General features: G+C 38.8%; 2 protein-coding genes across 9 annotated transcripts in view; one reads left to right on the forward strand and one right to left on the reverse strand.

Moving 5' to 3' along the window:
• The window catches only part of LOC111874820 (protein PBDC1), a 751,412-nt gene that overhangs the window by 63,772 nt on the left and 672,201 nt on the right, over nt 1–15,439 (forward strand). The window lies entirely within an intron of this gene.
• The window catches only part of LOC111874817 (transcription factor collier), a 376,238-nt gene that overhangs the window by 47,802 nt on the left and 312,997 nt on the right, over nt 1–15,439 (reverse strand). For 5 of the 6 annotated variants that reach the window (XM_033755620.1, XM_033755621.1, XM_033755618.1 and 2 more), the window contains exon 8: nt 9,460–9,586. In XM_033755620.1, the coding sequence (XP_033611511.1) occupies nt 9,460–9,586 (127 nt within the window). The remainder of the gene's footprint in view (nt 1–9,459; nt 9,587–15,439) is intronic. The other variant, XM_033755619.1, reaches the window with a different exon arrangement.

Raw genomic sequence — 15,439 nt, forward strand, 5'->3', positions numbered from 1 at the left:
CCATCAATATTTAGTTGGATGTATAAAATTTCAACTAGAGATTTGGAATTGAAGAAAGCTGTCTTCTGGAAGGTGGCGCCATGTAGATATTGTGAAAGCTGATGTTTCGTTAGAACGTATCGCCTCCATCTTCAGGGTATAAATATCCGCGAGCGAGGAACCAGCGTGAGCAGGTGGCAGTTTATTTATAGCCTTATATAATTTAGGGTTTATTACGCATCAATATAGCTGAAAGTCATAACTTCCCAATTAACTTTGGTCGAAGTCTTCCATATCAAATTTTAACACAACTCTGCAAAAATCTTCAGGTAATATATGGAAAAGTCCGTTTGTATCCTTACATAAGCCAGGCTATATAAGGCATTTTCTTTTAATTCGCCTAGTGGGGGATGGAGTCCAACTGGGTCCACTCGGCAAGGCGGCCACTGATTGGCCTATTGTAGCCTGCTCCGGATGATTATGATGATGGAGAATTTGGTGGAATGAAAATTGGCAAGGGAAACCGAAGTAATCGGAGAAAACCCGCCCCAGCGCCACTTTTCCACCACAAATACCACTTTACTAGATCCGGGATCGAACCCGGGCCACCGCGGTGGGAAGCCAACGACTAACCACTTTAGCTATGGCGCGGCCTCATATAAGGAATTAATATAGCTTAAGATCGTTCCTTCCAGCAAGCGTGAATATCTCGCAAGAAAATCTGTCCAGCGATTTCAGATTTGGTATTTTCACAGATGGACACACGTGACCACACCAGGCACCATTGATGATGATGTAGGCTTGTTTGAGCGTGCGACAGCATCATCAATGCAAATGTAAGGTAGAAATTACAGAATATAAAAAACTTCACAAGCTGGACCTGACGATAAATCATTTTATGATTTGCACATTAACAAAATAAGTAGATCCTAATTGGTTCTGACGATGGCGTATAGCACTCAGAATTGCTTGATTTTTTTACTTTTCTATCGTCCGTTATTCTAAAAAGCTAGAAAACACAACGTTTCGGAAACTGGATCTTTTTCCGTCCTCAGGTGAGGGGACGGAAACACCTCTGTTGGGTCCCTTAGAAGGAGGTAGCCCAAATCACTGGACAAAATAAGTGGGCAGTTTATGGAACCCTATATATTCGTATTATTTCAGAAACACAATATTCTTATTTTGTAGTTTACGCCTGGCCAAATCGGAAATTTTATAGCGAAGTGAGATTATTTTTATCACTTATACTTATTGTTTCTGCCACGGCAATGAGGGAAATGCTTCTAACTTCTGCTTTTATTCTCAACCCAAAGATTTTGCGAATTTTGGGGAATATAGAAGGAAGAGGATGCTTATCAAATCAGAGTTGTGAGTGCATTGTGAATAAGAATAATCCGTGTGAATGTCATACATGAGCTGAACGAAGTACGCAGTTTCGTAGCCGTCCAGGACAAAGGCATGGCTTGACGTAAACTCATGTGTATAAAATAATCAAGATATAAAATGATAGCATTAAAGTTAATTTATTTGTATTTTATTTAAAGATATTGTCAGTGACCCAGGCAATATAATGTCGATTGAATGGACGATAGAGAATAAATAATTAATCTGACGGAACTAGAAGGTAGTAACGGCCTAATGTAAAGTGCTATCCTAACATTACAATTTACGGTCTTCACGACTCTGAAGATGGAGACATCACATTCTTCTGAAACGGCAGTAAACATCTACAAGTCTACACAGCGCCACATCTTAGAGAACAGTAAACTTTATAGTCACTACATTCAGAATTTCAGATCCTAATAAAGGTTATGTTTAAAGGATGGACGAAAATGAAACTGGCTCCAGATCGAATTAAGTGAAGAATCGTATTAGCATTGACGAACTTCCGTTTCTGTTGTCACATTGCTATAACACATACACAGCTAAGTATATGTTAATGGTATGAATCTTCGTGCCTTAAACAATACTATTAAAGCGAAGAGTGGATTGGCATTACGGTTTTCTTAAGTTTCTTGGGCTGGGGTGAGATTGAGTTCACTTGGTACGTCGGCCACTTCTGACCTATCGTACCAGCCACTAATGTGTAGGTGATGGTGATTGTGGAGCAGTCAGTAGAATGAAAATCGGCAGGGGATACCAAAGTACTCGGAGAAAACTGGCCCCAATGCCACATTATTCACCACAAATCCCATATGGTGTGACCTGGGATCGAACCCGGGCCGCCGCGGTGAGAAGCCGGCGACTGACTGCCTGAGCTATAGCACGGCATTGACGTTGTGTTTATTCTCTTTATTTGTATTCGGGTGATGTCAGGTTCGAACCTCGGCCGGGACACCGATTATCCTGGCTAAAGTTATTGGTGGTTCCCTTATTTCATACAGACAAATGCCAGAAGAGTACCTCGATTAGACCACTATCCATTCGTTCTAAATCATTTCCAATTATCATTCATCTATCCTCCTGCCTTTAGACGCTGTGTAATCTTAGCTACTCATCCGGTCGCAAAAAACCCCNCCCCCCCCCACAAAATAAAGTAACTGGCCCCATTACGGTCGCCATAATGTAATGTCAATGAATAGTAGGCTACATAAAGAAACAGAACAATGGTTTTTGCCAATACAACAATCAATTTTCATTATAAAACTGCATAGTCCCTACATGCGTTTTCAATCGAAATCTTGAAATATTAAAACAAATGAAGTGGTGACCGCACAACTCTGTTCCCACCACTGGCGGCGCTGAATCACTTCTAAATCATGCAATCCAGTTGTCGAAATTAATAATTTTGAACAAAAATGCCGCTAGAATATTTTTATTCCATAGCAACGTGCAGGGATGTTTTAATCTCTGTATACAGCTCACCGCCTTTCTGTGTTTGCCATTTTAAACTTTAAAATGTGACAATCCCACGGTCGCTCCCAATAAAATGCACATTATAATTCATACCCACTCAGCACCTGGAAAACGCTAAACCTATACCAGCGGCAATGCGCCAGTCTGGGCTCTGCTATCAATTTCACATGAATTCAAACAACTATGGAAAAATCCAGCAACCTGCAGACAGAGTCCTGCTTGTACTTGCCTCTGATTTGAGGTAGGTAATGTAAAATTAACCACTCACTGGTCCATTTGTTTCACACATACTATGTAAGCTGACTTTTATTTGGGTAGTACATTGTTCGACACCGGCTGCCCTGACTCATTTCTTCCAGTGAAATTATTAAATAGGCTGCAACAACTTCATAACTAGTATTTTACAGCACATCGCCTATAATAATCCCCTTTCTTCAGTCAACGCTAAATAACATCTGCATAATACTAAAGTAATTTTAAAGCCTACGAACCAGTGACCATAACTGATTGTCTCCTTGCAGAAGAGTCAGTCTGAAAAGCCAACACCCGCTCAGTTAGCCCTTTATGAAACCTGAAGTTTCATCACCGTGTTCACAACAGTCCGCCGCTGGTCTCTATCCTGGCCCAGTTAAACCCAGTCCGTACTCTTCCGCTTTATTCATTTTAGCATTAACCTCCTATCCGGTCTAGAAAACCGAAATTAACGACTGTGGAGATTCGTTGCGCTGACTACGCGACACCCTCTGTCCGCTAAAGTTGGAACTAACTTCGCCGACAAGCGGCGGTCGCTCGGTCGATATAGTTCGCTTGCGGACTAAAGTCACGGAGTTTTTTTTTTACTAACCTCCTATCTATGTCTATGTATTCAAAGTTATCTCTCTCTGTCTGGTGTTAATACCGAAACTTATATGTCTTTCTCATGTGTACTGGTATATGTTTCGCTCATCTCATACTCTACGATTTGATGAACGTAATAATCTTTGGTGAAGAGTAGGGCTTACAATCTATGAAGTACTTCATTACCGTCCTCCTGAGATTTCCTCCATCATAGCTCAAAATATCCACTTCAGCAACCTGCCCTCAGTCATCATAACTCTAGCGTTCTTCGTATTAATTTAAATGACATAATTGTTCGTGATTCTTGAAATGGATCAAAATTGCAGTCAGAGGACATTGTTCTAAGTTTCACTTACACCCGGGGAAAGCTTATTTATTTTCTATGTTTAATGTACTCTAAATTCCTCTGTGAATGTGACTTCAATTTGTTACTTTTTTTTTTAATTCGCTTAGTGGGGAGTGGAGTCTAACTGGGTCCACTCGGCACGGCGGCCACTGATTGGCCTATTGTAGCTTGCCCTGGGTGATTATGATGATGGAGAATTTGGTGGAATGAAGATTGGCAGAGGAAACCGAAGCACTCGGAGAAAACCCGCCCCAGCGTCACTTTGTCCACCACAAATCCCACTTGACCAGATCCGGGATCGAACCCAGGCCGCCGCGGTGGGAAGCCAGTGACTAACCGCTTGAGCTATGGCGCGGCCATACTTACATACTTACAGTTACTTACTGTCTTTCCCAAATATCTGTATATTTTCAGATATTAGCTACTCTGAGTCTCACAAGATTTTGCCCCGCATTCTGGCGAAGAGACATCAACATAAATTTATTTTCTTTTGCGTGTATTTATAGACTAACCACTCTACCAAGATTTAACAATTTCAGCTTCCTGTTCGGATAGTGCTATTATATAACAAGATATAAATAACAAGCTAAGTATATATATACACTTGTATATAGTTTGTATCTTTGCGTTGATTATACATTACTAAAAGTTCGACGTGTTTCAGTCATAGAGGATCAACATGACGGGCTGTACCATATTGTGGCATGACGCCAAAAGTAGAATAGCAAAGTCAGAATATATGCTCATTGCTAGGCAACGACTCGGTAAACAAATTTCCGCGGTAACTAATACTCAATCAACAATAGAGTAAATTCCGTTGCTATTCAACAGCGCCGTAGACACGCCTTACCAATAATGTGAGCTTGGAAGCAGAGGAATAGAATTGAGAGAGTCGGAAGTCGAAGGTGGTTGAGAAATGGCCAGAATGGAATTAGACTGCGCAAAGAAGACTGCATTGGTTACGTGAAGTTACAGTGAAACTGTTATAAATCCGTTGCCAGGATACGACTAGTGAAGACTGAGAACCCCAGTGCGTGTGTAACGGTTAACTGTAAATTGTGTAGATCAGCGATAGCGCTGTATTGCTGCAGTCCCGAGCTGTATGAATTAGGTGTCAGTAAATCCAGTCATCCAATACAAAACCCTTCTTATAAGTCATGCGTACTCGCTATATGTGACAACGTTGATTTGAAACTTTCCCATTCCTATATATAAAAAAAATATTTCAAATATCCGTGTCAGAAATTTATTATAAGACGCTAAAACAGTTGTTGTTTTAAAATTTATAGGTATAGGCCTCAGTTTGGGGCACGCGGTAGGTACTACGTTACAAGTCGTAAGGTCGCGGGTTCGATTCCTGATGAGGTCATTGAATTTTTTTTAATTGAACTAATCCTTCCAGCTGCACTATGGCCCTAGGGTCGGCTCGGTCTCTAACAGAAAAGAGTTCCAAGTGTCTTCCTGAGGTGTAAAGGGCGGCTGGCGCGTAAGGCTGACAACCTCACCGCCATCTGTGAGCCGATTGTCTAGAAAATGTTGGAACCTCGACTTCTCACAACCATATTGGCCTCCACGGCCTTTTTATAGTGATCGCTTTACCTTTTTTATAGGTCTCAGTTGTAGCAATTCGCTTGATTACTGATAGACGTGCGGCTTTGTTTCTGTTTTTTATGCGTCGAAGAGATGTAACAGTACCTATCAGTCTCGTTCTTAGAAGCTGAAATGTTGAACTAGATACATTAAGATCGCAATTTACTCTTGTTCTAAAATTGTAAGTAGGCGCTATGTCGAGAAAATAAATTCTAGGATAGGACCACTTTAGAACTGTGCCTGACCATATCACTCCCTACACATGACAATCCCATCCCATCGTAGCTAGTTGCTTACTAAATAACATAAGCGTTGTCAATAACTGAATACGGAAATAACGGCCATGTTGACGTTTTGCGGAACTGGCAGTGTTCTGCCGCGGCCAGTCCGTCACTGAGCAGTTTCCAGAACGAAGTACCATTCAGTCTGCAGCGGCTCATAGCGCAGGAGCATACCAATGAGGCTGCAGCTATACACTACGCTGAGAGATGATTTGTGTATCCCATAGCTTGAGAGACGTACCTACCCTCGCGCCGCGATATTTTGCACCCCCCAAGACTTTTCCACCCCTCCCATTCTAACTCCCCCATACACAGGTAAGCAAGTACAAAGTGAGAATGGTGAATGTGCTTATGAAGAGGGCTGCTACTGAGCTGCCGAGAATACGTCATCACTAGACGCCCCGTGTCAGAATATTATTTTGCTTCTGTATGATTACATTACCATTCTAAACGTTCTATATGATTCCATGGAGATCCGAGCGCATGCACCGTGGGATTTCTGGTTCGAAACCCGTTTGATGTGTGCCTATCCGCTTTTTAATTTTTTTACCTGAGGTGATAAAGGCCTTAGCTATAACTAAACATGTACCCTCTTGTCTGAACGAGAATCTATCAATTTTTGACCTTACCATCCTGTTGTGTTAGAGCTATCAGCACAGTTAACTAGCGTCACGAGTGTTATCAATCGTAGCCGCTACATATTAGACGTGCCATCTTGACGCGGTATCTTCTGATCATTGGTATGTAAGTGTGTATACCACCTGAAGATGACGCCGAAACAGGGTCGTGATATGTAAAGCGTAAGAGAAAGAGCACTATTAATACTAGATAGTTATGTTGATGTTACTTCAAAATTGGACCTAGAAATCCTCTTGACTCTAGGCCAAAAAGAAGAAAATGAAAATTGCATCGTGCTATTCTGGTGACAGTGCATTATAAATATAAATTACTGTACATTCACTGGGATCCTAATTTTGCATCACGCTTGGGATTTATTTGTTTGTATTCTCTTCTAAATAGTAATGCGGTAAAAAAGTAAAGCTATTATTCCTGTAATAGGTCGTGAGACCTTTTTTTCTAGACAATCGGCTCACAGATGCCGGTAAAGTTGTCAGCCTTACGCGCTGGCCGCCTTTTACTACCCCAGGAAGATTCCTGATACTCATTTCTGTTAGTGGCTGAGTCGACCCCAGGACCATAATTCGACTGGAAGGAATATGTCAATTGAAAAATCCACCTCATCGGGACTCGAACCCACGACCTTTCGGCTTGTAGCACAGTGCCTCAACTAACTATGCAACCGTGTGCCCCGGATAGCAACATGATGCGTAAGAAATGTGTTTTGCCTTCATTACCACAGTTTTACAAGAAAATAGGTTTGTTATAATCTTTCTTTACGTGCAGTAATTTTATGGGTTGTGTAGTAAATATTTACCCTACAAATTAAGCATCTTCCTCTTTGGCCCTTTAAGGACAAGCTACAAGTGGGTACCGGCTTCAGCCACAGCTTTGTGATATCTAGCAGTATGTGTTCTTCGTGGATGATTTGAAAATGGATTCAGATAATCTATGCATTGATCTTATATCTAAATGTTCTATAAAATTTAATACGTAAATTTTTTGGCCTCTTACCCGCAGGACTTCTCATGCATCAGTCGTTTTGTAATCGACGAATAATAGTTCTTAAATTTCATTTTGAATGAGCAGTCTCTTTCTTTCACGTATCTTTGTGAAAATTCGGGGTGCGAAACAGCAGCAAATCTTGTTTTAGGACATCACATTGAAAATTCTTTCTATTCTTCTTACCTCTTCCCTATTACAATCCTGATTTATTTAATTATTTTAATATTTTTTAACACTTACACATATAGATTAATATTAAGGTATTTGCTTTCTATTTCCTCAACGAAATTGAATGAATTCCTGTCGTTATAATTTAAATACGGGGCAGGTACTGGAATATTGTCTTCAGTGACAAAACTCAATGGAAGAGAATATTAATCCTATATAGATAAGCCTTTATATTTCTTTATAGATATTTTATGATTATAAACTTTATTAATTATATCAATTTCATTCACAGGCCTTCGAAAGCATACTCTTTATGATTCTGACGATGGTGTATAACACACTGATATATTGGGTTTCTGGACTTTATNTTCACCTGAGGACGGAAACAGATCCAGTTTCCGAAACGACGTGTTTTTATTTGTTATCTTAAAAACCAGGACAATGGATAAAGTCCAGAAACCCAATATATCATACTCTTTATGTCGTAAATACCCATACAATCGTTTTTCAAGCGATTTTTTGTTACTACGACTGAAACTCCAGACTTTTCCTTTATTATGCAATTTAATGATCTCGCAGTATTATTATTATGTAATAGTACCTAGCCCCATTACATTTATTGTACAAAAGAGGGACTTTTATTACATAATGTTGCGCACAGCCCTCTGATTGCATAAATGTGCGGAAGACAGGCTACGGATTTCTTATTCTTTCTTATTTTCTTATTTTATTGTAAATTCGGAAGTTGTCGCGGTGACAAACTGTGGTCTTCTGGGTTCTGACATCGTTGATTCTCTAGGCGAATACTGATTTTTTGGAAGAATATATTGCCTCCATCTCCCGTGTCGAAGTGTGTAAGGTGATTGATTAATTTCAGAAGGAATTTTGGTCAGTCAGGCCTGTGGGAGGGTATAAGGAAAACTAGCGCCGTAAGGCCTAGTACGGACGGTAGAAAAGAAAACTGCTCTTTATGGCCCCGAAAAGGACCTCTCTTCCTGTGTGCAGTTTTTATTGGCCTGCATTGGGCTTCATTTTCTCACCTCCTTCCGTGGGTGTGACACCTTGTCTAATTCCTTCCTCTTTACACAAGAAATTTCTCACCGTAAGCATGTCATTCCGAAACGTCGGAATTCGCCTGCAAGGCTACATGTTATCACAACCAAGAAGACCATAACCTGACGAAATTATAATAATCGTATTTTCAAACAAGCAAAATATATAAGCAGGTCCAAGTTTCTTCACAGGGTAATTTAAAATTCCTTATTTTTTATTCATGTAATACAATACACTATGCATTTGTTTCATGAAATATAACACGCGATTATTTTATGCAAATTAACGACCACTTCGTTCTGTGTAATCTAAAACTCAAATATTTTTTGCCCAATTTGTTAGGTAAAGACTTTCCATTAAAAGAAAAATTAAGTAGTTAACAAATTTTTAAGATTAAATTGTCACAAATTAGCGTAGTATATGATTTTGACAGTTAATAGAAATGGTTTCTCAAACGTCATTCCATGTTACCCATTGGTTGCAAAGATTCTCTTTGTTTCTCATGTGATAATGAGTGGGAAGAGCATAAATGAACACCTCCACTAATATCTGTGAGAAAGGCGAGCACTGAATGCTTCTATACAGTGATATAGAAATATTCAGACCGGAAGATTTGATTATATAGAGAATGGGCTTCATATTTTCTTGAAGTGGATAAATTCTTACAGGAAAGCTATTGCACTCATACAGTCAATGAGAGAAGTAATGAAATCATTGTTCACGTACAGTACATACCTTCGGCTGGGTCTAGCCGCTTCGCTCTGCGGCCATGTTTGGAGTTATTGTGGACAAACATATTGTCCGAAATGGCTAGAAGTGGTCCATCCACTCCAACTTGCGTTGATATAACAACCTGTAAGTGAAGTAAATCAAATCATGGTACAGAAAGAATACATTTAATACTTAAAGGAACTTACTTACTTACTTACTCACGGAGCTGAGCCCTTCTGGAGGAGCCGCCAATTCTGCAGCTACTCAAGAATTTCCCAGCATTTTATGGAACCCGAAAGTTCATTACCGTGTTCACAAGAGCCCTCCACTGGTCTCTATCCTGAGCCAGATAAATCCAATCAATAGCATCCCATCCTATTTCTCTAAGATCCATTTTAATATTGTCCACCCACATACGCCTTGGTCTTCCCAGTGGTCCCTTTCCTTCTGGCTTTCCCACCAATATCCTATACACATTCCTCGTCTCCCCCATTCGTTCTACATGCCCTGCCCACCTCATATTCCTTGACTCGATACTTAAAGGCACAGCCATACAAAATATAAGAATATTCAGTTAATCATTTAAGTACTGAAATTCTTCTAAATAATGTAAAAAGTCATTTCGTGTCTCGCAAGAAATACACGTATATCACATGTCAGTTAAAGATAAGAACTGATTAACGATGTTTACAGAAACACTCGCTGTTTATTGTAAGAACCGTACGAAACATATAAATGCACTCTGTGGGCATAAAGCAGAACACTAATGTGTTAAAGCTGATGGTACATATAGAAACACTAGGCTTTACCGGTTTAATATCGGTACAGTAAATATTTCTTGAGGCGATATCATTTTAGTAATATCAACAAGATTGGATTAACACGTGGGAAAAAGGAATGTTTGTTTGAACGAGAAAACAGATCTAGTGTTCACGAAACACTATTACCAACAATAATAAGAAATGTTTCTTTTCGTTTAATTAATAAATTCCTATTTGATTCTTTTGACGTGATTAGGAACTGAAATATGCAGGAAAATATTTTTTTTATCCAATATTCAATGTTGCAGTGATCGCTTAAACTCGTGATGCTGTTTTCGTAATAAGAAAAATAAGATTTCCAAATATATTCGAACAGTTTTATAGGCACATATATTCGTAATAAAAATTTTTATATTTGAGTTTATGTGAATTATATTAAATCACTGAAGAAACCTGGAAATCATTACGGTAACTTAGGTAACTAAAAAAGACAGGCCAAGCTCTCTCCCTTTGTTAGAGTGAATAATTGTCGGCTTAAGGTTCTCATCTGGTCTTGTTGGATGTGAAGCCTTATAGTCTATTATAAGTTTACCGACGTTTCGGAGTCACATAATGCTTTCTCTCTTTCTTTGCTACTTGCTTCTTCCTGGTTGTTTGCTTGGCGTATTCTTCGGCTTTGAAGATGGAAGCAGTACCTTCAACTGTAACGTCAACAAACGTCTATCAGACTTCATGACGTCACATCACAGACGACTATTACTCTTCAAAATGAGAGCGAACAAACAAATTCTAAAACGTCCTGTCAGCGCAGTGCTCCTTACAATCAGCAGCAAGTGATATACGTGTGCTCCGATTCTGTTGCAGCGCATTAGCATACACATCCAGCATTTTATGATGCTGTGGTTCCTAACTTATCGTCATCATTGTCAGCTTTTTCACAAGGTTATTTTGCTATTTTCCTAAAAGTTGCTATAACACTGCATGATTTCTATAAGAATTGGAAACTCTACATTAAATAGTATTACCGTACTTTCTTCTGATCGGTCACCATTTTGGTATTGCTGAAGAGAATTATTTAAATTCTTGCCAAGTGAGAGTATTCATCATTGACATGATGTTCTGACGGAGCTTCACGAAAATCAATTATTTTCTGAAATACTGAGGTCTGTTCCAGTACACGAACTGACCTGACTTACAAAAACACATACACGCTCATTGTTAATAGAAAATTTAATTTTGGTAAATAAAAAATCGTTAATTTCAGAAGTGAAGATGTGATCTCTGATAAATGTATAACAGTTTACTGTGTTATGACGTCAAATTTTATTGATACTGCCCTCGATGTTGAAGGATTTGAGTATAATTGCCATATCAACGGATATCTGAATATATCTGGTCCAGAATTTTCGTTACCGTAATCACACAACAACAGCTAATTCATCACTAGACTATTATGTCTGCATTGATACAGTTTCACAGCCAATCCAAATTGAAACAAATTTCTAATATCAAACAGTGTTAACTGTTACACTGAATGAAATAATTACAACAACGAAAGACATTTGTGATTAGTGTACTAAATTACCTTAGTACATTTTGTCAGAATGTTAACAAATGAAGGCATTAAAACAAAGGGCCTCTTGTAAATCCACAAATGACAGACATTCGACAATAATCCGTTTCCAATTAAATATAATGCGTTTAAAATGAACACTAAATAGCTGACTATCGTAACTCGCATGGCAAGTTGTCGGTCTATGGTCTGGTGCGAATCGGATCTAGGAGTACCACACATCAGTGTACAGATATCAGTCTGAGTTCAACAGTTATTGATAAATTTCTGTTCAATAACGTTTATAGGCATTCTGTAATAATGATCGGATAAAGAAATAGCAAAAAAATAGAAAAATAGTAAAAAATAGTAAAGAAATAGTAAAATAGTAAAAAATAGTAAATAGTAAAGAAATAGTAGAAATAGTAATACAGAGAAACGTAAGGAAATGGAAGTCACATTTACATAAATATTTGTATTTATTTGAAGATGATCTATTTCATGAATTATGAATTGCAGTAACACACTTTTCAGTCTACTTTCCTCATTTTGAAAGAAATGAAAGTAGGAGTATGAAGTTACATTGTTGTCTGTGTGTATGTTTATACGTACATCCCACCTAACAGCTTTTTAATGCTTGAATCAATCTTTATGAAACTTGGTATGTGGTATATCATACCACCTGAGGATTTTTCAACGGCGCACTTCATAAATATCCACTTCAGTAATACCAATATTACAGCATTTCAATTTTTTTTAGGCAAAATCTTAATATTGCTAGAACGTCTGTTCTTATCTTCATGAAACTTGGTGAGTATATCATATCACATAAATCCACTAAACAGTGTACATAATAAATCCAACCCATCACTAATACGAATACTTGAGTCTCTCAAATTATCTTGGTAATGGCCTAAATAGTGCATGAAAGCCTGTACCAATCTACATGATACTTGGTATGTATGTATCATGCCACCTGAAGCCATCTCCGCGGCGTGCATCATAAATTCCTCCCATCAGTAATACTAACGTTATAGTCTGTTTATTGTGGTAATTCTTTAATATTACCCGAATGCCTGAACCGAATTTCATGAGACTTGGTATGTATATCTTGTCTCCTGAGACGAACTGGACCTATTTATGAGATCCCTATCATCGGTAACACCAACATTACGGCCTTTCAAATTAATGAGGTAACACCCTCAATATTTCTTGAATTAATGAATCGATTGTCATGAAACTTGGTAAATATATGTCATGCCATCTCATAGGAATAAATCTTAATTCACTCTCATCAGTAATATCAACACTGAAGCTTCTCAGATTGTCGAGGTAATAACATTAATGTTACCTAAATGCTCTTACCAGTCTTCATGAAACTTCGTACATATATCATGCCATCTGAGGCCAGCTAAATAGGTACTTCATAAATCACTTAGATCAGTAACAGAAACACTGTGGTCTCACAAATCTTATTGTCTTACTGATTTCATTATGTTCTCTTCCTACTCGTCGTATCAGACACTGAAGTTCCAGTGAAAGGAAAGTATGCGATGAGTTCTTCCCAGAACTTCGGGGTATTTTTGAGTTCATTTTAAAATATTACGACGTAATTTGAAACAAGTAGCAACTATTTGTAGTGATATTTTCAAGAAAAAGATATATGGTACCACTGTAGCTAACAGTATGGATTGTTGGACTAAAATCTAGGAAGAAACTAAACTATTTTAATCATCCAAGTGTATTATTTCCAGCGTAAACTATTTAACGCGGCCTTCATTCCTACAATACATGCATCACATCACTGATTTTCGGTTTATACTACACAATAGGCGTACGTGTGATTCTGCACTCACGAATATAAAACCGAGAACATAAGTTTTCCGTGATATTAGATGGCACTAATATTATTAGAATGTTTATGTTCAGAAAGATATAATACGAAAATGGAAAGAAGAATCACTTGCTGGAGGAAATGTCATTTAAAACGCTGTCTCTGGGACATATATAGAAAATGGGATTGAATACAATATTATCAAGTATTTCTGGCAAGAACCAATTGCCTACTTTCCTGTCATAAGACACGGATCAAATAGTAAAGGACGCCTTCAACAATTTTTCTTTGCCGCGGGAACGTGTTTACCAAATCTTTGCGTAACAGCAATAGGGGGGATACACATACATACACAAAGACTGATGGAAAGGATTTATGAAGTACGCCGTTGAGATGGTTTCAGGTGCCGTGATATACATAGCAAGTCTCATAAAGACTGATTCAGGCATTCACAATTTGATAGTCAGGGATACACAGACAGAAAGGTGATCTCACAAGCCTATTTTTATTTTTGCTAAATTCCGAGGGGCACACGGTGGCGTAGTCGGTTGAGACACTATGCTACAAGCCAGAAGGTCGCGGTTCGAGCCCCCATGTGCTGGATTTTTTAATTGAACTAATCCTTCCAGACCCATTATGGCCCCGAAGTCGACTCAATCTCAAACAGAAATGAGTATCGGGAATCTTCCTGGGGAAGGGGGGGGGGTTAACGGGCTGCCTGTGCGTCAGGCTGACAACTATACCGCCATCTGTGAGTCGATTTTCTACATAAAATGTGGGAACCTCGACGTCTCGCAATCCTATGAGCTTTCAAGTCCTGTTACAGGGATAGTTTTACCCTTCTTAAATGCGGAAATTAGGCTAGAATCCTTGGAATTTTACTGTGGTTATGCGAATTGGAGTGATGAAATTTCGTGTTATTTCGTTAGAGGAGCTGAAAGCTGGGCGTATGAAGCTGCTGTTGGTTAGTTTCATTTCTTAGCTGCTGTGTGAGTTGGTTCAGTCAGATAGCAATCTAATTAATTTAATTTTTCACATCAATAAAGAAAGCTCCTTCCAAGACCATAAGACATTGAGGACTATCCTCTGACCTATATGTAAACCCGGAAATAAATACATTTATTGATTGGATGTTATGACGGCATAATTGAAGCTGCAAGACCCGATGAGACGTGAAATTCACTCAGCTAATTATTGAGAAGATGGTACAGGAGTAATGTTAGTATCAGGGAATCAAAAGAGGACGAAAATGTCGCAAGTATTATACATTAACTTCTTATATTGCGGCAGGAACAGAACACCGTCTATAATCAGTGAACCGTCCTCTATCCCTTCTCGAGTTTCCTACTGTTCATCTGACTCTGTCCACACTCCCCTACATCTCTCTGCCTGTACGTCCGTCTCCCGTTACACGCGTCTGTAAGCTGGGTGGGCTAACTGTTAGGGGACTGCTGGAGATGTGCAAGACGAAGAAGCTGGGGGGAGGAGCCAAGTCCCTAGAGACGAGACGAAAGAGAAACCAACCACTAAACAATGAACATCCACCAGAAACCACCAATAGAGTCGCAACAGAAATAAAGGCAATCGATAATTTAAAATGTAGAATCTAAACACCAGATTCAGGAATCTTTCTACAAGCCAGAGGTGCAAAGTTTCCTTAGATGATTCAAATTAAAAAGTTTTCTTGTGAGTTTGACAGCGCTTTATGAACTGCGTCAAGTGCCAGATGATACAGTGATTATTAATCACTGACTGAAATGTACTCAGAAGGAGCAATCACTGTGTACTTCTGCTACTAATTTGGTGCTTCCTTGCACGAAAGGAGAGAGAGAGAGAGCGTTGGCCGTG

The sequence above is a fragment of the Cryptotermes secundus genome, unplaced genomic scaffold (genome assembly GCF_002891405.2).
Source record: "Cryptotermes secundus unplaced genomic scaffold, Csec_1.0 scaffold27, whole genome shotgun sequence".
Taxonomy (NCBI): Eukaryota; Metazoa; Arthropoda; class Insecta; order Blattodea; family Kalotermitidae; genus Cryptotermes; species Cryptotermes secundus.